This window comes from Pantherophis guttatus, chromosome 3 (assembly GCF_059756535.1).
Source record: "Pantherophis guttatus breed Tessera chromosome 3, ASM5975653v1, whole genome shotgun sequence".
NCBI classification, from domain to species: Eukaryota; Metazoa; Chordata; class Lepidosauria; order Squamata; family Colubridae; genus Pantherophis; species Pantherophis guttatus.
Genome location: NC_142065.1, coordinates 109,633,513 through 109,660,786, shown reverse-complemented (window position 1 = coordinate 109,660,786; position 27,274 = coordinate 109,633,513). Strand labels below are relative to the sequence as shown.

Below are 27,274 nucleotides of genomic sequence, written 5' to 3'. Positions count from 1 at the left end.
TTGGTCATTACAGTTTTAATAAGTAGTACATTTTCTAATATACTGTTCAGACCTAAGAAATATTAGGATATTCAACTTACGACATGGAGTAGCATTTATGAAAATGGGGCTTTATTTGTTCCATAATCTACCCTGAGAAAAGATGAATTACTTTAAGGATTTTCTGTTTGCTTTTCTTTTTTTTTTCCTTTTTTTAGTAGAACTGGATAAAATTTGAAGATGAGCTAGAACTAGGATTGATGGGTTCAGGTCTTCTAACTGTGACTGAAATTGGTGCAGAGGGCTTGAGCACATTCTTTTAAAAATGGCTCTTGGTGTGTGTGCTCTCTTTCTCTCTCTCTCCCCTATGTGTAATTTGATGATAGGAATTGATGCACATTAATCCTTTTTGTGCAAAATTTAGAGTGGGAGAGGCATGGAAGAGAAAGCATGTTCCTAGGAATGAAGATTTCTCTCATCTTGGTATGACACAGATTTATGTAGGAACTTATGTTGGAACCGTGGTGGTGCAGTGGTTAGAATGCAGTATTGCAGGCTAACTCTGTCCACTGCAAAGAGTTCAGTCCTGACCAGCTCAAAGTTGACTTAGCTTTCCATCCCTTCCAAGGTCAGTAAAATGGGGATCCAGATTGTTGGAGGCAATATGCTGATATTGTAAACCACTCAGAGAGTGCTGTAAAGCACTGTGTAGTAGTATATAAAGTCTACTTGCTATTATCCATGTTCCACAGCATGTGGCAGACTCCATATGAATTCTAGATTTATCCTCCATAACTTTTCTATTGTAAGGAAAGAGCTTCCGGAGAGGATCCAGCAATGCTTGAAGTTATTCAGAATTAGTCCCTGAACAACACCTCTAGGAAATCCATAATAAAATTGCCCTTGAAAGAACAATGTTATGTCAGCTCTGAAACTGCATGGGGAATGAGGACGAAAACAATAGCATGTGAGGTCCAGCAAACAATGTAATAATTAAATCGCTGTTAAATGGAGGTGCTGTACCTTCTCATAGGGTGGTAGGGCTGGTGCCTGGTGTGAAAGTACCAAAGTTTTCTCCCCAAAGTAAAAATTGAATATATATACTGAGTTCACTTATTCCCTAAAGCTTCTGTGCCCTTCAAAGGCATTGGGGGCAACTCCAGCAATGTGGAAAGATATGTTCTTGATTCTTAGAGCATCTCTTCAGAAACCCTGGGATGGGGGTAAACCCTTAAATAATAAGAATGTCTATGTTGTACAAAGATTATATCTATCCCTCCTGTTTAATTGGGCAACTGCAATAAAGCCCTTTCTAAAAATAATTTCAGTGCACAATAGAAGACTCTTCCCTCCCCCCCTCTTTTCTTCTCCACATTTTCTGATTCTTATAATGACCCTGCAAACACTAAATGTCATTTGAGTGCATTAAGCAGCAAACTCTCCAGTGACATAGCAATTACAGTTCTGAAATAGATTTGGTGTGTCATTGAAGATAAGGGTTTTGAAAGTTTCTGTTGTGATTATAGCTTGTAACTCCCACAAATAACAGGCTTCAAAATAAGAGGCTGCCAACAGGGCCATTGTGGTGTTCCCTCAGTGATGGCACGTAAATTGCTATTAATGTCCTGAGTGTACTTGAATATGCCAGTCTCCGGGCAGCAGCGTTGGCTCAGTGTCTCTCTTTATGCAGCTTGTCATTGTTGAGCTGATAATCTTCAGTAATTGCTTCTGCCTCTTGCAATGGTCAGAATGTGGAAGAGCATGAGCTGGCTGCATCTTCCAGGAGATGGTAAACAATGAGCTGCCTGCCTTCCTATAAATAATGTGGGAGCAGAGCAAGCTGGGCAGATGTGCAGTCCCAGCAATATGGTTTGCTGGTATCTGTCTCTGTGTGGGAAATGAGGGTGATTCTTCTTAGGCTTGGAAAATCTGTAAGCCACAATATCCAGAAACACCAGCCATCCAGGCAAATGGGTTAGTCAAACTTTAGTCAACCTTTTGGGAGTAATTGCCTCAATCTTATATTGAAAAGATGCACTCCTGAAGACTGAGAGCAGAGCAGGGCTTTTTTAGTTCTGGAAACACTTAGATATGACAAATATTACAAGTAGGGAAAACAACTTCAAACCGGATTTTATATCTGGTTTTTATCAAATGCATAGAGCAATGTGATTATGTGAGGAGAATTCCATCACAGGTGGGAGCACAAAAGAGATCATAGATTAGCTATTCATTGGCAGGAACCCTTGTCCTTTTCATCAGAATGTGAACAAGCATTTCAGTGTATAGAACTTGATCATTCTCAGCAAAGGTTAGTATCTGTCCCTTCTTGATGTACTTCAGTTGGTCAAAATATTGATAATCCTTGAGATTTATTTGTTAAGACAGCCTGGCACTGGTATATGGCCTTTCATTTATTTGTTTGTTTTTGCCCATGCTAATTTTCAGCCACATGACAGCAGGCTGAGCTGATCAGATGATCCTTGAAAATAGGTGCTTTATTTAGCATGGAGTTGGTGCTGGAGGCATTTGATCACAATTTTTTATATTTTCAGGGATTGCAATTAAACATCAAAAATTATTTGTACTGTATACAGCACATTTCAGCTTTCAAGAACAGACTTTAAAAGGTGCTGCTGTGGAACTCTTGGAATGAAAGACAATATTTCTTTCCTTTTTTTCTCCTTTGGGATTTAGCACTCAAGCATTCAATAGTTAATGATTTGCAATTTATTAGGTGAACACTTAGTTGAAAAATATTGGTATGAGATAATAGAAGTACTCTACAGTATGAGTAATATGCAATTTATAATGATTTAAGATTAAATTAAATATTAGTCATGCCTTTAAAGAAGAATGAACTTGGTGTATTTTGGAGAAAAGCAGCTCTAATATAGAATTTTACTTGCTCTGGGTTGTATCTGACATTTCTGTTGAGTTTAAAATTGTTCCTTTCTTGCTGTTTTTTACATTCTGAAAAGATATTTACCACAAAGAACATCTTTGAGGTTAAATAACAGCCCTCTTCAGTAATCTAGGATTATGTCTTGAATCAAAATGAGATCATGTTCTAGATTATTTCTCCAAAATAATATCAGCAAGGTTAACTATGATTGTTTAATCTGTAATTTATATCATATGTTATTTGGCCTTCAGCGCTAAACTTGGTATAATAAGGACAACTATATTTAAACATGTGGCATCCTTATTTATGTATCAAGGGAGAATGATAGTGTTTATATAGAGAGATCAAAAGGTGCATTGCAGACTTGTTCATCAGCTAGCTCTGAAAAGGAAGCGAACTGGGTTAAGAGGAAAAGGGCTAAAGGGGTGATGCAGGAGAAGGTTGCGGGGAGATGTTACTGGCCCACATGAGCACATCCCCTTTCAGTAAAATTGAATCTATAGCAAGAATAAGCTGTTTGTGGCTCATCACCCAGTTTTTGCAGATCCCAGTTCAGCAAACCATCATGCATCAGAAATGTAACTTGTAGTACAGGTAGTCCCCAGTTTAAAATGAGTTTCATTCCTAAGGTCTGTCCTTAAGTCAAATTTGTATGTAAGCCAGAACAGCATTATTGATAATATTGTATAAGTAGTATTATGTAATGGCCTTGAGCCATTGTGTATTTAACTTGAATCACTGTAAAATTAACTCAAATTTTGCTACAGTAGCCTCTGTTCCTCACCATGGGTCATCCTTAAAACAGAGCCAATCTTAACTTGGGGACTTGCTATATTTTTTAAAAAATGCATTAAGCTTATGATCAGGTGAACACACTTAATATACTATTTTAAGTTCCTCCAAACTCCTTCCCCCCAAATCCCCAAATTACTCACTCTAAAACTTGCAACTTGTACCTTCCTAAGATCTAAGTGTATCACCATTACAGCTCCTGCAGCTCTTGGTGATTCAACAAAGAATAGGAAAGAAGAGTGAGACTGCTAGATACCAAAAGATCTCTGTTTCAACTCTATGCTATTCTTCACTTTAAATGTGAACAAAGCAGCATATGAATAATTAACTGGGACTAGCATCAATGTTATTTTAAGTTCTACATTTCCATATAAAGCATATAACCCCAACATTACACACAGCAAGTACAGTAAAAATATGCATAACTGACTTTGAAATCTAAACTGCAAGACCTGAAAAACATAAATCTAATCTGTGCAGTCTTTTTTCTTAATGTAATTATGTCTTTGAATTAATGAAATGCTGCAGAGCTGCTTATTTATTATATCTTACCACATAATGTGATAAGGAATGCATGTTGATCACTCAGTGCACCTGAAGTACTGTTTCTGGAAAGCTCATATTTACATTGCTAGATTGGGACTCTGGAAACTGCACTTGTGTTTACATATAATGAACCAACTAACTATGAGTCTAGTTAATAAATAAGTAAACTCTTAAAATTATGTAACCATTTAAGGACAGAGATACAAAATACTTTAGTTACAAAAAAATATTTTGGAGTAGGAGCTGAATTGATTGCTGTAGTCATTAGCCGACTTTGACAACTGCCTGAAATATAAGTTTATTTTGGAGTATTTCATCTTTGTTATGTTATAGAAGCATAATGTTGGGTGTAGCCATTTAGGCCATTGAATGCAACCCCATATCACATTCAGGCTTCAGATTAGAGCATCCCAGACAGATAACTGTCTAGCTTTCACTTGAATACTTCCAGAAAAAGGAAAACCCCCATCTCTCTGGCTAACTGATTCCAACTAACTATAGGTAGTCCTAGACTTATAACTATAATTCACCCTGGAATTTTAGTCATAAATCATTGTGGTCATCCAAGCTCTCCTCATTGCAGTTCTTAAGGGACCATGCTGGTTATTAAGCAACTGCACAGGGTTGCCATGGGTGGGAGAGGCTATGGGAAGCCAGCAGCCTCCAGCACATGGAACCTCTCCCCACCATGCCTGGGTCCACTTATCTTTCTGTCATCTCACTGCATCTCACTGCATCCTACACATCAGCCACATTCTCATGATGGTTCAGAAGTCTGCTTCCATCATGCAATTTGGAGAAGGGGGCCTTCCAAACCATCTTGAAAATGTTGGTATTGCTAGGGTTTTCTCCTCCAGAGATGAAAGTGCTAGCAAAGCTGGCATTCTGAAAGGTTCTAAGACTCAGGGCCTTTAGTATTTTCACTTCCGGAGAGAAAGACGCTAGCAAAATAGATGGATTCTGGAGGAGAAAATGCTAAGTTCTATGAGTGTCAGCATTTCAGAGCTACTCCAGAAATGACAAGGATGCTAATGAAAGTGGTAGATATTCTCCATCCCTTCATTTTACAAATTTTCCTGCTGGCTGCCTGGACACCAGCAGAGAACACATAATTGCAGGGCACTTGGCAACCGACCAAGCACCTGAAATGCTGCCAAGTGTCCAGGACAAAGGCAGCACAACATTTTACAACAACTAGAAATGCTTTATAGGCCGTAAAGCACCCATTCTGTGACTGTCGTGACTGCAGTCATTAAACAACCAGTTGCAGGTCAAGGACTACCTCTAACTGCTCAACTTAAAATGTGATTACTGTATTATTTTAAACTTCAACACTGATGCTATAGATTTTATTGCATTTCCACACAGAATTGGAATTTTACAAGCAGAATTAAATCCTGCACATGGATTGACCATATGAAATACCTGTCATTATATCAGAACTCAACTAAAGTTTGTTACTAATGTAAGAAACAACATTTACTTTACTTTGACAACAAAGGTTTTAGGTTTCTGAAAACCTAATTACAAAAATAGCTGATTAGGTATTTAGATTAAAAAACTGAATTTAATAAATTCAGAGAAATTCTTAATAGGATTCAGTGGCTAAATACAGTATATTAATAGGAAAAGAAGTTCAAGATAAATTTGAGTTCCTATAAAAGAGTTGCTAGACATTACACCCAGGGTACCTTGCTGATGAAATTTCAGAATCTTTATCTTTCATCTTAAAGAAATCTTGAAAATGAATAACATGCACAGGAATGAAAGTAGCTACATGTGCTTCAGAATGAAAGATTTCAAGAAATTCAGGCTGGAGAGCCAGATCTGAATACCAGAGAAAAGATTTGTATTGTGTAAAGCACAATACAAGGAAACAAGGAACCAGGGTTGTTCAAATCAGTGGTGGGTTGCTCCCGGTTCGCACCAGTTCACAAGAACCGGTAGTAAAAAAATTTAATAGTTCGGAGAACCGGTAATAAGATTGGCTGGCCACGCCCCCGAATCGGTTCCCGGCCCGGTCGCCGGTTGCTTACCCCGCCCACCCCCAATCTACTGCTGTCTCCTGAGTCCCAGCTGATGGCTAGAGGGAAAAAAACTGTTTAAACTCTTGCCGCCGGGCTTCAAAAGGCCGCCCTACAGCTAATCAGTGTTAAAAGAAAACAAATGAGTAGACCGGTGCCTGCAAAAATAGAAAAAACAGCCCCTTTCAGCTTCAGCATAGGTTAATTAGCACAAGTTGATTAGATCGGCCTCCCGACTCTCAGCTGATTTGCTCTCAGCTGTTTTCAACAGGGCTCTGTTGCTAGCTGCAAAGAGTGCTGCTGGAGCAGATTTTTTTTTCCCCTAGCTATACTGAAAAAACAAAAGGGTCTTTGCTACAACATGACAAAATGAGGCAGAGAGAGATTTCTTTTTCTTTTTCCTCACCAAAAAAGGTAGGTGGAAAACTATAAACAATGGGAAATTTAGGGCAAAAGAGGAGAGTTCAAGATTTTAAAACACAAAAGAAAAAAAGCTCTATTTAACTAGGGAATTGTAATAATTGAGATACTATTAATTGCATATTGTGTTGAAAGCAGAAATGGTTAAGTTGTGGTTTGGAGGAATATATGGGGGAAATTATTTGGTTTATTATTATTGGTAAATATAATTAATTGATTTGTAAGAAATTGGATTGCATGGAAATAATCGGAATATTCATGTTCATATTGATTGATATACAAAAAAGATAGTTATATAACTAATTGATTTATACTAAAATGTTGAATTTGTATTAAACAACTGTAATATTACATAATTAACCAATGTGAGGATGGATATAAAAATAGATGACAATGGGAAGGGGTATAATATAGAATAGAAGGGAAAAATTGAATTTGATTAAGATTAGAGATGAGGATGAAGGGTAATATTGGTTTTTTAAAAAAATAGATGAGGAATAAATATGGCAAAAAGGAAATATAGAAATTGTAAATTTAATTGAAATGACTAAACACTGTTTAAATTTGTGAACCGGCCAAATACTCTGTTCAAAGAAAATACATTGTATGTTTGTACGTGTGTTTCTAATTATTGCTATTTATTCATATTTGTTCTCTTTTATTTTTTAAAGTTTAACAATTCATTCTTTATCTTAATATCTTTATATTTGTTTGGGGTTGGGTTTCTTCCTTTTCATCTTTTTTATTGTACAGCAATCTTTCTCCTCAAACCTACCATCTCTCTCTTTTCTTTCCTTCTTACTTTCTCTTCCCCCACTCTTCTTCTCCTCCCTACTTCCTCTTCCTTTCTCCTTCTCCTCCTCTCTTCCTCCCTCTCTTACCCTCACTCCTACTCTAATTTCCCTTCCCTTCCTTCATCCCTCTCTATTGCTGTATCCTTTTGTGCATATGCACTGCTCAGAGGGCCGAAAAAGTTATTTTGACTGGTCCTCGCACTTTTGACCAGTCCTCGAACTTATGACTGTCCTCACATTTTACGTTTTTGCCCTATCCTGTCACCATGGTGAAGAGAAGCAGTTGTGAAATAAGTGACACGGTTGTTAAGAATGCTACAATGGGCATAAATAATGACCAGTCATAAGTGCGAAGACTGGTCAAAAGTGCAAGGATCTGTCAGAAATCACTTTTTTCAGCCCTCTGGGTAGTCCTTTTGTGCATATGCACTACTCAGAGGGCTGAAAAGTTATTTTTGACTGGTCCTCGCACTTTTGACCAGTCCTTGAACTTACGACTGTCCTCACATTTTATGTTTTTTGCCCTATCTTATCACCATGGTGAAGAGAAGCAGTTGTGAAATGAGTGACATGATTGTTAAGAATGCTGCATGGGCATAAATGTGAGGATGGTCATAAGTGTGAGGACCAGTCAAAAGTGCGAGGACCTGTCAGAAATTATTTTTTTCAGCCCTCTGAGTAGTCCCTATACACGTAGCCATGGCCACCCGGTCACATGACCAGCTAGCCATGCCCACTCAAGTCACATGACCTCCAAGCCACGCCCACAAAATAAGCCATGCCCACAGAACCGGTAGTAAAAAATTTTAGAACCCACCCCTGGTTCAAATGAGTATAAGTTTATTCCATGCTATACCAGTCTACAAGAATCTGAACTACAAATAGTCAAAGCAAATTGAGGGTAGATAAAAATCAACGGAATTCAAGGATGGCTGGACGTAGATCTCTTGTGGGCATGAAAGGACTCCAAATTGATGATGCACTTGAGCCCACTCTCAGACTCAGGCTGGTCATCTCCTACAGTTTGCAAAATAGTAAGCATCTTTATAATAATGCGGTGTCATAGAATCACAGGGCTGGAAGAAACCTTGTAGGTCTTTTAGTCCAACCCACTGACAAAGGCAGAACTCTTTATACCATTCTGGATCTCTTCTTGAAAACCTCCAGTGATGGAGCACAGTTCCAGGAGGCAAGCTTTTCCATTAATTAATTGTTCTCAGTCAGGAAATTCTTCCTTATTTCCAGGTTGGATCTCCCTTTGACAAGCTTCCACCCATTGCTGCTTGTCCTTTCCTCAGGTGCTTTGGAGAACAAATTGACTTCCTCTCTCCTTCAAGTATTGAAAAAGAGCTGTCATGTCATCCCAAGCCTTGCCTTCATTAGGCTAAACAAATCTAGTTCTCTTAGCTGTTTATTGTAGGGTTTAGACTCCAGACCCCTTATAATTTTAGTTGATCTCCTCTGTACTCTTTCTGGGGCCTCAGCATCTTTTTTTTGTATCATAGTGACCAGAACTGGATGCAGAATTCCAAGTGTGGCCTCACCAGTGCAGTATAAAGCAGTACTATCACTTCTCATGATCTTGATGCTATCCCTCTGTTGATTTTTTGGCAGCTACTACACACTGCTGGCTCATGCTTAAAGCTGTATTAAGCATGGACACTTAGATCCCTTGCAGAGTTGCTACTGATGGCCAAGTACTGCCTATTCTATACCTATGCATTTGGTTTTTCATGCCTAAGTGCAGGACCTTACTTTTCTAACCACTTTCATCTTGGGCCCAATGCTCAAGTCTATCAAGATCCTTCTGAATCTTGAGTCTATCTTCCAAAGTGTTAGCAATTCCCCCCAGCTTGGTGTCATCTGCAAATTTGATGAATACCCTTCTATCCCCATATCCAGGTCATTTATGTCAGTAGAATCTAACCTGGAGGTATTACGTATATTGTAGTTTTTACCCAGATTAACCTTGATTCTGCTTTTGAACTGGATATTGGACATTCGAATGAGAGTGAAATACTTTGACAATAACAAAGTTCTTGATTATATTCCATGTGATATTTTGAACTGTATTCTCATTAAATGTGGAACAGATGATAATACACAGCTTCATTATTGTCAGATTCTGAGAATGTTCAGTTGGGGTTCCTTGTCAAAGCAGAGGGAGATTTCAAATAGGATTTTCTCCTGAGCCTTGCAGTTTTCTGCATTTTCACAAACAATGTTAATTAAGATGTAGAAGGATTTTTTACAGATTTACAGATGACATTAAACTTATAAAAAACATGGCTCCTGATAACTTCATGTAATCTGCTTGGCAATAGGACAGAAAGATGTATTTTGCCTTTGGTTCCTTTCAATATTTTTTAGGGATATGGGGTCTGGCTTCCCCCTTTTTATACATCTGCTAATTTACAATAGTTCTTTTTATTTCATTTCCTTTTCTAATATAATAATTTTAGGGTGCCACAAAAATGTTTTAATGAAGTGTTCATTATTCTCAGTTGCACTTCTATCAGCACAAGTATTTAGTCATTCCTTTGGTATACAATTGCAATGGGATCCAATGCATCCAAAATCTTGTTTTTTGTTGAAAAAGCTGAAATCTAAAAATGGAACTTTTGATTAAGACATTCAGACAGGTTTTCATTATTTAGAAAAAATAAAACCTCTGATTCTTTGTTCTGTCTTTAAATTTTGCATACAAATTGACATATTGATAACAAGTATTAATTGTGACTAATTAATGTACTTTTTTCTCAAGATTTAATGGCCATATCTAATACTGTACAGTAGGTGTTTGTGATGCTGAAAATGCTGTTAGTCCAAATCAAGATGTTAGTAAAAATTAGCATTATAAATATTGTCAGTGGGTGGACAATAAACACATATCCCATAGAAAACTACAGAAGAGTCTAATGAATGTTTGAATATGTTTACTATTTTTTTTAATAAGAATTGACACAAAATATTAAGTATTTTGGGATTTATATTCATTTTGAATATTTTATGCTAACCCAAATGATAAAGCTCACCTATCAATATATCCAAAAAACATATATGTATAATGCATTCATATTTAACATTTCCAAGTAATTGGAAGTAATAATGAAGTGGTTTTCCCTCAGAGAGACCTGAAATTCTGTATACAATTTGGATACCACAATTTAAGGAGGTAGGCAAACATTTTAGAGGTGGGTATTTGAAAACAAGTTGTATGAATGAAAGAGAGTGAAAGAGCTGTATATGCTTAGCCTAGAAACCTCATGAACATAAAAATGAGTTCATAGTGTTTCATGGTATTGTGCAAAGAGCTGCAATTTAGCATAAGTTCATTACAATAATTTATGAGGTGCATAAGTCATGTCGTTGTATGTTATTATTTCCTTCTTTCAGGCACCCATGATTCTGACTGAGACATGACAATACTGTTGTAATACCTGAGAGCTATCAAGTAGAATAAGGCAATCCTAGATCTAATGTATGTAGTATGTCGCAAAAAAGAGCAGAAACTGCTTGATGATAAGATCATTTCCATGCCTGGTGGAGTTTTTTAAGAGTTAGAAGATTCTGTAGTTCTGAATTTGTTGGAACTAGTTAGCGACATTACCACTTTTGGATCCTGAAGAATCTATGAATTTAAATCACAGCTCTGCTGGAATCTTTTATGATATCCTACAGTGTGAAGTGGTGGGGATTATAGCTGAAACCAAGACTGCTAGCTCTTATCTTACCTTAATTTTATATTAATCATAAGAAAGGATATTCTGGTGATTTTTTTTTTACAAAAGAACAAAATACTTCAGTAACTGTGATCCAGAGTTATATAAACTGTGAATTAAGCAGCTGTGGTGAAAATAACATTAATGCAATGACTGTGTAAGTTGTGTAAGTTTTATAATGATAAAACTTGTGTAAGAAACTTGTGTAAGTTTCATTATAACCCCATAATAGTGATTCTAATGTGCTTCAGTCTGTCATTTGTAATCTGTACTGCACACCTCTGCTGCTTTATGTATAAATAAGAGTGACTGAGAGTCATAGTTTCTTAATGTCTTATATTGCTTGCTAATTCCATGTCTGATACATGAAAGAACAGCCTATAATACGGTACCAAAGGCTGATGCTGTGATAACAATAGGCAGACACCTTTTAGATTTCTGTCACCCAAAAATGAATGTGGCAGACCCGCATTGACCTGGTGGTCCTGAGCAGCAGCCCCAAATAAGGGAGTAGAAGTAGAGGTCCTCCCTGCTGCTGCTGCTGCTGCTGCTGCTGCTGCTGCTATGAAACCTTGTAGTGAGAAACACATCATTGTGATGGCCACTGATGGATTTCTTTCTCTCTCTTAGGCTAATGGAGGTTGGCAAGATGCTACGACTCCTTCGTCGGTGACTTCCCCCACAGAAGGCCCTGGCAGCGTTCACTCTGATACCTCCAACTGATCTCCCAGCAATCCAGTATCCCCGGCTGCTCCCACCCTGTACCAGGCAGAGGTGGGGGCAGAGAGGGGAGAGTTTTTTTCTCCTGTTGATGCCATCAGGCTGGATTCAGAGCTGACTGGCCCACCCAACAGGAGTCTCCTTCTCTTCTCTCTTTGGGGATGCTTTTTCAGCCAGTCTGGACACTTCTTTATACTCTCTTCCCTTTCTTTTCTGGGTAGAAGCCACCTTTCCTTTCACCATCACCATTGCCTGTCCTCTCACAGCAAAATAATCAGAAGAAAAAAAAATCTGAAAGCATTTGTACTTATTATGTTGTTGCTGTTGTTGTTGTTGTTGTTGTTATTTTTATCCCAGTGTCAATCCCTCCAGTCTACCAGATATCTGATCGCCTTCTCCCATTTCTCTGGTGTTCTCACTACCTCTTTTTAGGAGCATCTAAGCTCTTCCCTTGGCTTTTGGGCACCATACCTCCTTCATATGAGACAATGATCTGTTCCTTTAAGATCCTGAATCTTTGGTGAGTTGCCTTCCAGGACAATCCCTGTTACAGGTTGGATAAATGCAATCCGGGTGCTGCAAGATATGGCCATAACATGTCACATGGTTACAAGATAGGAAACTGTTAGCAAAGCTACTCTTTACCATCCCTTCATGTCTCTTATCCACCATAGACATGAACCTTGCCACTTCTCAGTTTGGTTATTCCACACTTTCAGTGGAACTGTAATTAGGGCTGTGTGCATCGTTCTTCATGAAGAAAATGCATAGTTGCTTAGTATAACATGACGCAAGTACAGTAAATCTGGGAAGTAAATTATCTTTTCCTAATTTGGGTTCTACAAATCACATTTTATTGATGCAGAAAAGACTTTCACATTTTCATTTGAAATGAAAACTATGTAAGAACAGAGCAATAAAGACCTGTGCATGGCACTGTGGTCTTCATTCTTACATCCTCTGATTTCTCAGCTTTATCCAAGCATTATGTGCCTGAATGCATCATAAACCTTAGGTATTCAGAAAAGGAGGGGGTTATGTTCACAATAAAGCTGCAGAAATTGCAAAATACCCACAGCTTTCATTACACTCCTAATTTACCAATATCTGTTACACAGAGAAAGAAATCACTGGGAAATTACTTCCAAGCTGCTAGAATATATAACTTGCACTAGTAAACATTTGGACCTTTATGGCTTTACATATTATAATTTGATTATACAGCCTTGCTAAAATTGTGGTGCTGCCCTAATTGTGAAAAACAATAGATTGACACTTCACTTCTAAACAAAACTCTTCCTGCTAGAAAAAACAGTAAAATTGATGGGTGGGATAAAATGGGAAGAAGATAAATAAACGACTATTGGAAATGAATATTGGAAAATACATATTTGCATGGTGACCTTAAACAATTGCCTGTGCTCCAACATATTTCTCCAGAATAAGATGAATTGGGTTGCCTCCTAGTCTTGAACCTGAGGACTGATCTCCTTTCAGCAAAGCATGTTCAGGGGAACATCCCAGTCAATTGACTGTGTCCTTCGTGAGGGGTCTGGATAGAAAGGCATTAAATAACCTAAGCTGATCTGGGCTTAGTGATAACATGTAAAAGTATCAGGCACCCATGATTAAGAATAGTGGCCACTGGTACATTCTCTGTCCAGGGCGATGCTGATATTTCAATGTATTTATATCACACTATAAGCTTTCTTGCTTCCAATTGTTACTATTCCATCCTGTCAATAGAAAAAGGCTTTTCTATTTAGGGTCATTGTGAATTCAAACTGATAAATAATCCAGATTAATTAACATAGATTACAAATAATTCTGTGAGCAACATTAGCAATTTTGTCTGGAGGGGATGTCGAGACCCTGATGCTTCTTATTAGAAATCCATAGCTCTCTTGGTCCATCTGCTCTTGATAACCTGCATATACCCAGAATTAAATCCAAGTAAATTGGAGGCACTGTAGAAAAGCACTAGATTTAGTGGAGAAGCAAACATTTCATAATTTTATTGTGATGGTTGATTTGAGCAAAGGACTCACTTTTCAAAGCACTTTCCACCCTCCAAATGAACCTGCCAGAATGATTTCATCTGGGTTTTGGGATTTCCTTAGCAAATGCAATAGCCATAAGGAGCTCTTCCAGTTACTAAGCACATTAGAAAGAGTCCCAGAAGGGACATGAAGCAACTCAAGGCAAAATGCAGCCACCTCCCACATGCCTAGCATGGCTTTTAAATTAGGATGAATTTAAAGAAAAAGGCAAAAACAAAAAGCAAATACTAGCTAAGAGGTTAAAGGCATAGCATCTACACAGTCTTTGTAATGAGATGGAAATGAGGAAGGAGATTGCAGAAATAAGTAGAGATGGCTTTTGGTGGGTGATGTTTTATGGACAAAGAAATACATGCAAAATACAGTTGACCACATCAAAGGTGATACTTAACTTTAGTACATGAGGGAAAAATAATAGATAGCATTGCCTAGTGTTTGGATGAAATATACTTTTGCCAAATGTTAGATGCACCAGATCTTGGCCACACAAATCCAGACCATAACAAAGAATTGACATTTTTTGGTATCTCTGCTGCCATCTAGTGATCATGTGGATTCATGCAGCCAAGATGAGTTGTCCTTGATGAAGACCAGTGTGCATGGACTTGAATATTTGTTTAATGTAATTAAGTGTAATTAGGTTAGTTGCAATTAATTACATTAATTGTGTGATTTTTATCTAAAGTATCTATCGGCAACTTTCATAGAGACCATTATATTGCTGTGATAAATGAAAATATGACATAGTCTCCTGGAAAACAGATTTTATTCAATTTCCATTTATAGATAGACAGTGTTGTGCAGTGTTATTTATTAGCTTCATTTCAAACTATTACCTGGACTGTGCAATTTGCATGGCAGACTACAATTGTCTGGGAAGGAAAAAAGAGATGGAACTGCATTTATCTGCCTGTAACAATATATCTTTCTATTATGGTCTGTCATGGTATGGTACTGAACTTCTTAATGGTACATACACTGGTAGTAATTCTTTGCATATCCAGATTTACTATTTTTATTATAATTATGTAATACTGATATTTTTGCTTAAATGTGACCTACCTTCTCATAGATTTGGTTCTTTATTTTCTGCCCAGAAAAACCCAACTTCGATACCAAAAACAAAAAAAATAAAAAAGTGCAGAAACTTTAAAAAAAAAAAGAATCCTAAAAAAGTTTTTAAAAAATTAAAATGTTCAGTTCTTTCAGCTTTATTAACATTTTCCAATGTTTCTTGCGATTTGTGTCTCGTTCTTTGTAGTAATTGATGATAATGAACATTTGATAATGAATGTTCTTGTATATTCAGATAAAGGAAAAACAAACCAAAAAAGCAGTCTGAATTTAATAATGTTTATAAAAATAAAAAGTTACCCTCATAGCACGCATCGAAGGACAGGCAGTCCCCATCCTGTCCTGTGGCAAAAAGAGCTTCATACCTGTATAGTTTTTAACACCAAGTTACCTACATTTGCTCTTCTTTGGTTTCCATTTTAATGCATTTGTGAATTAGTTCAAGAATGGTAGACAAGTGTAGAGTTGTGCACATTCATTTCCTGTTACACAATGTTTTAAAAGAAGTGACAGTAATTCATTTTGTAAAACTTTTAACAATGGTTGGAATAGTGAGCATAATAGGTACACTTAATACTTTGTTTACTAACTTTGAATGCCAGAAGTGACATTTTCATTATCTTCTGCATAAATTTTAAAAGGGGCTTTTATTTTAGGCCCAATCCACTGGTAGGTTCTCCAGCATAAGCCTCCCCTGAAACAAATGGAAGCTATGCAAGGGCTTTTGCTGTGCAGCTTCAGTTTTTTTCAACAAGACTTATGCAGGATACTAGATTCATCTCTTTTATTTTGATCTATCTCTCTATCTCTCTCTTTTTGTCAAACTATGGCCTTGAAAACATATTTTCCAATTCCATTCTTAAAATTTTTATTGCCTTTAAAGTGATGTGAAAAGCTTCTTTAGCAAACAGAAAAAAGATAAATTATTTTCCCTTAAATGTGCTTAGTTTATATAAAATCAACACTCTTGTTTATTGGTTTGATGCCAATAAGATGTGTTGGGATTAGAGATCCTAGAATTTGCAACCAGAATAACCAACATCTCATGTAGCATACTTGGTAGGTGGAAAATTGCTTCTGGCTGAAGGCTGAAAATAAGACCTCGAGCGATGAGCAAGGTACTTGAAATACTCAACTTCCTGAAATTTATTTAACTTCCATTCTCACCTGGCTTGCTTGACAGTAGTGGTGAACTAAACTTTCTGAGAACTCCCACCTGGGGCTGTCTGGCTGCTTGGTTTTCCTGAATAGTTTTGAGAAGGCTAGAGAAGGTCCACATCAACTTTCTCTGTGGAATATGAGGACGTAGAGCATTGCTTCTACTGCCCATCAGGTTGCCATCAAGTGATGAGCAATGCATGCCAAGATGCAATATTTGTGCCCTTTTAAGCAAAGATTGTTTGACCTACTGTGGTAGCACAGTAGAATACAGTATTGCAGGCTAATTCTGCCCACTTCCAGGAGTTCAATTCAGACCGGCTCAAGGTTGACTTAGCCTACCATCCTTCTGAGATTGGTAAAATGAGGACCCAGATTGTTGGAGGCAATATGTTGACTTTGTAAACTTTGTCCAGAGAGTGCTGTAAAATGCTATGGGCAGTAGATAAGTCTAAGTGCTATTGCTATTGCTACACAGGAAATTATAAGTAGTAGGGTGTGTAGGGTTACTGTTGCCAGAAGGGTGTAGGGTTATTGCTTGCTACTTGCCAAGATGGCAGATGAGGGGAGAGGTACTCATCAACAGTTGCCTGGTCAGTGCAACAATTATGTTATTTATGAAGTGAAAGTGCTAATTCTTTTTGCCACAGCCGATCTTCCTTGCCACCACCAGATAATGTGAACCAGCATTCTGCTCTATTGCTTGTAATTTCCCTCCCTTCCCCATGTCCTGGTTTTCTGTGCAAAAGTAAGTTCCAGGACTCACTTGGGGTATTAACCAAAGCTGCTGATCTGCCAGCTCCTCCCCAGTCATGCCTGTATTTAGAAAGGAGAACCAAAAGTGGTGGGCAAGCATATTGGAAATCACTAGGCAAAGGGTGTCCCCTTGTGCCATAAATCATCACTTACAGGCTGTACCACCTGCCAACCGAGGGAATGGTCATAAATGCAGTCATATGTTTAAAATACTATCTAGTCAGATCTCTTTATTGGTACTATATTTTTAAGATTAAACAGTAGATGAAATGTACTATTTCATCCTGTCTTCTTAAATACTTATCTAAATGACTTTCTGGGAGATGCTCGTCAATCTTAATTCAAGGACAACCTTGGTCCACAATTGAGCCTGGTTTGCTAGTACAACTCTTGCTATTTTCTCTCATTTCTCTCAATTATCAGTACCTTTGTTAAAGAATCATTAATGAAGAAATTATAGTGGGGAACAAAGCAATAACTTAAATCAATTATGAAAGTAAATATGAAATTTCAATGCCCTTGCTGTTCAAAAAGCACTTTGCCATCACAACTCCAGTTTGGTGGATTTTGGAACGCTAAGACAATTGTGTAAATATTACTAAAGAGTGCCCCATAATCAGGGCCAAGGGCTAGGATAACTAATTGCATCATAAGCATCAAGGATATGCTCCCTTATCTCTCAGTTCAGAATGAGAGCAAAATAATTAGCATTATTTGTCCTCAATGCCATAATGGGTTAAATCTGATTAGCTACCTCGTGATATGACATCATCACATGTAATGTGATTCCTGATTTGCTGAGCCAAAGATGCATTCTTCTATAGCCTCATTTTTCAGACTATGAAAGTAGAAGAGGAAGATTCCTGGAAAGTTTCAGAGTTCAGAGGTTTTGCTGGGGAAAATGCATGTCACTTTTTCAAACCAACAAAAACTGTTCTGTCTCTAATTCTTCATTCAACAATGTTACAACATGTACTTACTTCCAATGAGACATTGTAGGGCAAAATTACATTCTGTATACAATGTTGAAAACAATATTTGTATTGGTTTTGATGGTTTGTTTTGGATTTTAGGATATTTTTTTCATCTAAAAACAGTTTCTAACTGCCCCCGTTTTGCTGAAGTTTTGGAGACTTTCTTCCCATTTTTTTATTTTCAAAGAAAAGGGGAGGATAGATAAATTGCATCTGTAGTGCATCCAGTGGAGTTGGAGTTTAATTGGCATTGGGGGGTTTCTGGAATGCTGACATCCAGTTCTTTCCTAGTAAGGCTTTTAAGGTTGACTCAGCCTTCCATCCTTTCTAAGGTAGGTAAATTGAGGACCCAGTTTGTGGGGGCAATAAGCTGACTTTGTATAAATATACAAAAGTATGAAGGCTATTGCTTAACGCATTGTAAGCCGCCCTGAATCTCCGGAGAAGGGCGGCATATAAATCATTTTTTTTAAAAAAATAATAGCCTTGATATTATTTAATCCTGAAAAAGTATCCTTTCTAATTTCAGATTTAGGGTCACACAGCAAAGGAGTAGCAAACCCAACCCACAACACCTCCTCACCCAAACTACCAATAAATATGGGAACTGTATTTTTAAAAATGGAAAATACAAAGTTAAAGGGATCTCTTTGCTCCCTTCCAAAAGTTATAGGCAAACTCAAAAAAAAAAATCTGATTTGAGTTGGACATACCTGCACTCTGTTGTTTAGACAGACACTAACAAACATCTTCTAACTGCAAGGGGGGAAAAAAATCTTTGATTATGCTGAGTCAGCAGATTTACAGATCTGGGCTCATGTCTAAAAGACAAATTGTATGCTCTTTGGAGCTATAGTACCCTGAATCCAATTATTTGTAGATTTAAGATAATCCCAGTCCACCTTAGTGCTTTCTGTTTTTACTATACCTTACCAGAGAGAAATCTCAAACTGGTAAAAGTATATTGCTGTGCAATTCACACTGCATGGAGAAAGCAGTGTCTAATCCAAATTCTCATTTCTTCAAAATGTTATCTTTTTGACTGATAGCTATTGCTTCTCAGAAAGAATCAGGGAGTCAAAGTGATAGTGCTTTCAAAAGTGATATAACAGGAATCAGTCAAAAACCTATCCCTGCAGCAAGGAAGAATCCAAGGCTCAGTCTGGTAGGAGGGATTTATAGGACTGGACTCGTTTGGGAAACAAAATTTGATATATGATTCAATATTTCAAAAACTGAATCTGTAAAACAATGGATGGCAACACTGTTCTTTCTTTATTTGCAAGGTATGATGAGGTTTTCACATCACTCTTTGCATTGGCCCCTTATTTTTCCCATGCAACCTTGTTTGCATAAAGCTTTTAACATATAATCACCATTGTTATTATCAAAATGTATCACAAAATGCATTGTTTGTTCTTAATCAGGATGCTTTTTGTTTCTTGCAAAGATACCCTGCTGTATTTTCAATTGCTTTGTCTTTTCTTATGTTTCCAATAATTTCTCAATATTAAGAAATATTCTCTTTGCTTTGATTTACATCAAGTTTTCTGCTCCCTTAAAAATAAGGCCTGTGTCTTTTGGATCTCCATTGAAACTTTTCTGTTCTATAATAATACTAACAAGATGTAGGTTTTACAGTCTCCTGATTTGTATTGCTACTGCATATTCCAAATAAATTGTTTCTTTTGTTGCAAAAACTGGTGTACGTCTTGTACAGAAAAAACTTGTCTTCATCCTAAATTCTTTCTTTAATATATATTTATTTTGTTTTATCAACAAGAGTAAAATACAAAACAGAAAACAGAAAAACATACATCCAACACTAACAACAAAAAAAAATGTGTATAAAAAAGGGGAAAAATGACCCAAATGTCAAATAAATCTAACATTAAATATAAAGAATCCACTATGGCTAGATGCTGAAAAGAATATGATTTTTTAAAAAAACTTCTGATGGATTCTCCTCCCCTTACATAATGGGTCTATAAATAATTATAAGCTTTTCCATCATTATTTAATAAAAATTACTGTATTAAATAAACAAATATGGAGGATATTTTTCTCTCTATTTTCTATCCATCATCTCTTGTCTGCATCAGTACTTTACGTCTAACTTTTTTGACTTGCCTCCCATATTCTTCTCTTAGGTTTTTTACTCCATCTACTTCTAGATCTGCATTCTGACTATACAATCTGACTTTTTCTCCCCTCTCTACCCTTTCCCACTGACTAGTTTTAAAGCTATTTGTTCTAACCCCTATATCCTTTCCCCAAATATCTTCCTGTTTCTCCCATTCCCTTTTTAAATATTTTAAAATATTTTCCTCCTGTTTAAATTCTTTAGTCATTATTAATTTTGATGATATCTCCTCCTTGTTGTCTTCTTTTCACTGGTTTCTTGGTTCTGCTTTCCCCTCCATTCCTTCTGGTGGCTCCTTTCTTTCCTGATTGCCCTAGTCTTTGCTCATTTTCCAGTTTTTGGTCTATGCCATCAGATAATTTCACCATTGCCTTATGTTGTTCCTGTATAAAGTCCTTAGTGCTTTGAAACATCAGCTCCATTTCTTTTAAAATTCCAGTCACTTCCACCTTGCATTACGTCTTATTTTGTTTAATAGGTCCCACTTTTAGCCAGTAGTCCAGAAATCATTGATTCAAAACTGAGCTTACACAAATCACAATTTTTAATATTTCAGGGAAATAAGGGAAAAAAGCCCCAGGGCTCAGCCAGGAGAGTTGCGATCTCTCCTGCAACCTCTCAGGGCATCCCTCCTTAGCTTTGCCGTCCCTTCAAGGTGGCTTTGGCTCCTTTTGGAGCCCACAAAATAAGTCCAGTCTATTGTCTCTAATCAAGGCAATTAATTTCACCATCTATGCTACAGTAATTCAGTTTTAAAATCCACTCTTCAACAGTCAGCATCTCTTTTTCTTTCCAATGCTTAGCAAATACAATTCTCACAGCTGTCATCATGTGAAGAAATAGCACCCCAAACTGCTTTTCAACTGGTCCTATTTATAATATCTAAAAGAACAGCTTCGGGTTTTATTAATATTTGTGTCTTAAATATTTTCTGCATTATCATTATTATGTTTATCTAACATGATTTAACATGTTTACAAGACCATCACATAAAATATGCCTGGACTTTGGATACATTTCCAATAATTGTTGAAATCCCTCTATACATTTTTGCTAATCTGTCTGGGGACAAATACCAATGATACACCATTTTGTAAATAAAAATAAAAATCAAACTGTAATTCAATGTGTAGCCCTCAATGGAACTACATATACATAGAGAGAAACATGCAGTGGGATACCTCAAGGTTCTGTTTTGGGGCCAGCTTTTCAATATCTTCATAAATGATCTAAATGAGGGGACAGAAGGAAAGCTCATCAAATTTGCAGATGTCACCAAGCTGGAATTGGTAATACTTTGGAGGATAGATTAAAGATTCAGAAGGAACTTGACAAATTTGAGCATTGGGCCCTAGCTGACAAGATGCAGTTCAGTGGTGAGAAATGTAAGATCCTGCACTTAGGCAGAAAAACCAAAAGCACAGATATAAAATAGGTGGTACCTGGTCAACAGTAGTAGCTGGGATCTAAGTATCCTAGCAGACACTTAAGTATCATTTAAGTATGAGCTACAAATGTGCTGCAAATGCCAAAAAAGCCAAAGCAGTCCTAGGATCATCAAGAGAGGAATAGCATCAAGATAATGAGAAGTGAACGCTTCTTACTGCACTAATGAGGCCCCACTTTGAATACTGTGTCCAATTCTGATCTCCATGATACAAAAAAGATGCTGAGACCCTAGAAAGAATGCAGAGAAGAGCAACTGAGATGATAAGGAATCTGTGGAATAAATCATATGAGTAATAGTTGTTGTTGTTGTTGTTGTTGTTGTTGTTATTATTATTATTATTATTATTATTATTATTATTATTATTGTTATTATTGTTATTATTGTTATTATTATTATTATTATTTATTGAATTTCTATACCGCCCTTCTCCCGAAGGACTCAGGGCGGTGAACAGAATAAGATTTCATATACATATAATAATAATTATTTTTTTATAAACAGTAAATTGAGTCAACTTAGTGTATCTGCTAAGATCTTGGCATAGAATTTAGATGTTTATGCTAGCCCTGCTTGTTGAAACAGAAAGATCTTCAGGGCACGTCGGAAAGTGCGAAGATCTGGGATTATTCGTATTCCAGGGGGTATTTTGTTCCAAAGAGTAGGTGCCCCCACAGAGAAGGCTCTCTCCGTTGGAACTACTAGACAACATTGTTTTAATGATGGTACTATGAGTAGGCCTACTCTGTGAGAGCGTATTGGTTGGTGGGAGGTTATCGGTTGCAGCAGGTGGTCTCGTAAGTACTCAGGTCCTAAGCCATGGAGCACTTTAAAGGTAAGAACCAACACCTTGAAGCCAGGGCCGGATTTAGATGAAAAGAGGCCCTAGGCTATTCCACTTATGAGGCCCTTTGGCCCACAGGTTCTGTGGGCGTGGCTTAGTTGGGGGTGTGGCTTGGCAATCATGTGACCGGGTGGGCGTGGCTATGTGCATAGGGACTACTCAGAGGGCTGAAAAAAGTCATTTCTGACTGGGCCTCGCACTTTTGACCGGTCCTCACACTTATGACCATCCTCACATTTATGCCCGTGCAGCTTTCTTAACAACCATGTCACTCATTTCACAACTGCTTCTCTTCACCATGGTGACAAGATAGGGCAAAAACGTAAAATGTGAGGACAGTCGTAAGTTCGAGGACTGGTCAAAAGTGCGAGGACCAGTCAAAAATAACTTTTTTAGCCCTCTGAGTAGTCCATATGCACAAAAGGACTACCCAGAGGGCTGAAAAATGTGATTTATGACAGGTCCTCGCACTTTTGACTGGTCTTCGCACTTATGACTGGTCATCATTTATGCCCATTGTAGCATTCTTAACAACCATGTCACTCATTTCACAACTGCTTCTCTTCACCATGGTGACAAGATAGGGCAAAAACGTAAAATGTGAGGACAGTCGTAAGTTCAAGGACTGGTCAAAAGTGCGAGGACCAGTCAGAAATAACTTTTTCAGCCCTCTGAGTAGTCCATATGCATAAAAGGATACAGCAATAGAGAGGGATGAAGGAAGGGAAGGGAAATTAGAGTAGGAGTGAGGGTAAGAGAGGGAGGAAGAGAGGAGGAGAAGGAGAAAGGAAGAGGAAGTAGGGAGGAGAAGAAGAGGGGGAGGAAGAGAAAGTAAGAAGGAAAGAAAAGAGAGAGGTGGTAGGTTTGAGGAGAAAGATTGCTATACAATAAAAAAGATGAAAGGGAAGAAACCCAACCCCAAACAAATATAAAGATATTAAGATAAAGAATGAATTGTTAAACTTTAAAGAATAAAAGAGAACAAATATGAATAAATAACAATAATTAGAAACACACATACAAACATACAATGTATTTTCTTTGAACAGAGTATTTGGCCGGTTCACAAATTTAAACAGTGTTTAGTCATTTCAATTAAATTTACAATTTCTATATTTCCTTTTTGCCATATTTATTCCTCATCTATTTTTGTAAAAAATCAATATTACCCTTCATCCTCATCTCTAATCTTAATCAAATTCAATTTTTCCCTTCTATTCTATATTATACCCCTTCCCATTGTCATCTATTTTTATATCCATCCTCACATTGGTTAATTATGTAATATTAGTTGTTTAATATAAATTCAACATTTTAATATAAATCAATTAGTTATATAACTACCTTTTTTGTATATTAATCAATATGAACATGAATATTCCAATTATTTCCATGCAATCCAATTTCTTACAAATCAATTAATTATATTTACCAATAATAATAAACCAAATAATTTCCCCCATATATTCCTCCAAACCACAACTTAACCATTTCTGCTTTCAACACAATATACAATTAATAGTATCTCAATTATTACAATTCCCTAGTTAAATAGAGCTTTTTTTCTTTTGTGTTTTAAAATCCTGAACTCTCCTCTTTTTCCCTAAATTTCCCATTGTTTGCACGTACCTTTTTTGGTGAGGAAAAAGAAAAGAATTCTGCCTGCCTAATTTTCCAACCTTGCAGCAACAGCAAAGCAGTTTCAGTTTCGTTTCTTTGCAAGGAAGCAGAAGAGCCCTGAGCAAAACAGCGGAGACAAATCAGCTGAGAGCCGGGAGGCCAATTAGCCTATGCTGAAGCTCCGTGGGCCAATAAAATTACAAAAAAAAACACCGAACCCTTTGTTAAATTGCTGGCTCTCCCGCCCCCCCCCGCTCCCAGAATCCCACCACTGTGTAGGCCCCTCTTGATCTTGAGGCCCTAGGCTGAAGCCTAGTTAGCCTATAGGAAAATCCGGCCCTGCTTGAAGCGCACTCAGCCACCGGAAGCCAGTGCAGCTCGCATAGAAGAGGTCTTACATGTGAGCGCCATGTTGCTCCCATAATTACTCGCGCGGCCGCATTCTGGACCAGTTGGAGCTTCCGGGTGCACTTCAAGGGGAGCCCCATGTAGAGAGCATTGCAGTAGTCAAGTCGGGAAATGACGAGGGCTTGAGTGACTGTGTGTAATGAGTCCCAGTCTAGAAAGGGACGCAATTGGTGAATCAGGCGAACCTGATAGAAAGCTCCTCTGGCCATGGCTGTTATATGATCTTCTAAAGACAGTCGTGCATCTAGGAGGATGCCTAAATTGTGAGCTTTCTCTGCGGGGGTCAATGACTCATCCCCAATAGTTAGTGATGGGACTAACTGGCTGTACCGGGACGCTGGCAGCCACAGCCACTCAGTCTTGGAAGGGTTGAGTCGAAGCCTGTTTCTCCCCATCCAGACCCGTACGGCCTCAAGGCACCAGGACATCACTTCAAGGGCATCATTGGGGTGGTTTGTGGTGGAGATGTACAGCTGAGTGTCATCAGCGTACAGATGACATCGCACTCCAAAACCACGGATGTTCTCCCCCAACGGCTTCACATGAATGTTGAACAGGAGAGGTGAGAGGACCAACCCCTGTGGCACCCCACAAGTAAGGGGCCTCAATGTTGATCTCTGTCCACCTGTCAACACTGACTGCGACCTGTCAGAGAGGTAGGACGAAAACCACCGTAATACGGTTCCTCCCACTCCCAGCCCCTCCAACTGGTGCAGCATGATACCATGATCAATGGTATCAAAAGCCGCTGAGAGATCTAATAGGACCAGGATAGAGGAACATCCCTTATCCCGAGCCCTCCAGAGATCATCAACCAACGCGACCAATGCTGTTTCTGTGCTGTATCCAGGCCTGAAGCCGGACTGGAACGAGTCTAGATAGACAGCTTCATCCAGGTACCGTGGGAGCTGTCGTGCCACCACACTTTCGACAACTTTCACTAAAAAGCGAAGGTTGGAGACTGGACGGTAATTTTCTAAAACAGCCGGATCCAGAGAGGGCTTCTTAAGGAGGGGGTCTCACCACCGTCTCTTTCAAGGTGGGAGGTAAGAATCCTTCACTCAGAGAAGCGTTAATAATTCTCTGGAGCCAGCTACGTGTAACCTCCCGGGTAGCCAGCACTAGCCTGGAAGGGCACGGGTCCAATAAACATGTGGTCACATTCAGCTTCCCCAGTAACCTGTCCACGTCCTCAGGAGTCACATTATCAAACTCATCCCAGATAATGTCCTCAAGATCTGCCCTCGTCATTTCATCCGAATTAACCTAGTTAGAGTCCAAGCCTTCCCGAATCTGAGTGATTTTATCGTGCAGATATTGTGCAAAATCCTCAGCTCGTCCTTGCAGAGGGTCTTCCCGGGCTCTCAGCTGGAGTAGAGAGCGGGTAACCCTAAACAAGGCGGCTGGGCGATTATCTGCCGATGCAATAACGGTGGAAAAATAGTTACATTTTGCTGCTTTTATCACCACTAAGTAGGTCTTAATATAAGATCTCACTAGTGTTCGGTCGGATTCAGAACGGCTGGTCCTCCAACTGCTCTCTAGGCATCTTTTCCGGCATTTCATCCCCCTCAGCTCATCAGAGAACCAAGGAGCTGGGTAGGTTCGACGCCGGGTCAGAGACCGCAAAGGCACGACCCGGTCTAAAGCACCAGCGGCCATCCTATCCCAGGCCGCCACTAGGTCTTCAGCCGAGTCATGAGCCAAGGTCTCAGGAAATGGTCCAAGCTCCATCCGGAACCTATCAGGATCCATCAGGCGCCTGGGGTGGAACCATTTAATTGATTCCGCCTCCCTGCAGTGGGTTGTAGTGGTCAGAAGGTCAAGCTTAAGGAGAGAATGGTCTGACCATGACAAGGGTTCGATGACTATATCCCCTATATCTAGACCATTCAGCCACTGGTCAGAGATAAAGATCAAATCCAGAGTGTGTCCTACCATGTGAGTAGGGCCATGAACTAATTGGGTCAGGTCCATGGCCGTCATGGAAGTCATAAACTCCCGAGCCCCTTCAGATGTTTCACCAATGGATGGCAGGTTGAAATCTCCCATAACCAGTAGCTTAGGAGTCTCAACTGCCACCTCAGCTATTACGTTGAGGAGCTCAGGCAGGGCTGCTGATATGTGGCAGGGAGCCAGGTACACAATCAACAGGCCCATCTGTAACCCATAACCCCACTTCACGAGGAGGGACTCACATCCGGTTGTCTGTGGGACAGTGACTTCCCTAGGGTCAAGACCTTCCTTTATAATGACCGCCACACCTCCACCTCTGCCCTGAGTCCTTGGCTGATGGTATGCGCGGAAACCTGGTGGGCACATTTCTACGAGGGGGACCCCCCTTCATTGCCCAACCAGGTCTCTGTAATACCTGCCAGGTCCGCTTTCCCCTCCTGAATTAGGTCACAAATGAGGGTGGCTTTGTTAGCCGCGGACCTGGCATTGCATGCTCTCATCAAGGAGCTTCTAAGTATATGGCTGTTAAATACTTTATCCACCTTGTTTTCATAGAATAAATATGCATGCCAACCAAATTCAAGATCATGACTCTCAATATTCAATATTCCAGTCTTTGTCCTTCCAAACCAATCACTTGCTTGTGTAAACGCTGCTGCTTCATAATACAATCGCAGGTTTGGAAGTTTAAGACCACCCCTTTCACGAATATCTTGCATAATTTTCAATTTAACTCTTGGCTTTTTCTCATTCCAAACAAACTTATTCACTCCTTTTTGCCATTCCGTCAACTGTTTATCACTTTTAAGCACCGGAATCATTTGAAACAAAAATAAAAATCTAGGTAGAACATTCATTTTTGGTCCTCGCACTTTTGACCAGTCCTCGAATTTACGACTGTCCTCACATTTTACGTTTTTTGCCCTATCTTA

General features: G+C 38.6%; 2 protein-coding genes across 4 annotated transcripts in view; one reads left to right on the top strand and one right to left on the bottom strand.

Annotated features, from left to right (window-relative positions):
- The window catches only part of PBX1 (PBX homeobox 1), a 350,318-nt gene extending 335,194 nt beyond the window's left edge, over window positions 1-15,124 (top strand). For all 3 annotated transcript variants that reach the window (XM_034409873.3, XM_034409871.3, XM_034409870.3), the window contains one exon: window positions 11,813-15,124. Coding sequence is in view for 2 of the 3 variants with exons in the window: in XM_034409871.3 (XP_034265762.1) it covers window positions 11,813-11,905 (93 nt within the window). In the remaining variant the exon portion in view is untranslated. The remainder of the gene's footprint in view (window positions 1-11,812) is intronic.
- Window positions 15,125-25,014: 9,890 nt separating this feature from the next.
- Window positions 25,015-26,708, bottom strand: LOC148114751 (uncharacterized). The gene is made up of 2 exons (XM_087890713.1): window positions 25,835-26,708; window positions 25,015-25,031 (listed from the first exon to the last, which is right to left on the bottom strand). The coding sequence occupies exons 1-2, from the start codon at window positions 26,706-26,708 to the stop codon at window positions 25,015-25,017; spliced, it is 891 nt and encodes a 296-aa protein (XP_087746839.1).
- Between the last annotated feature and the right edge of the window lie 566 nt (window positions 26,709-27,274).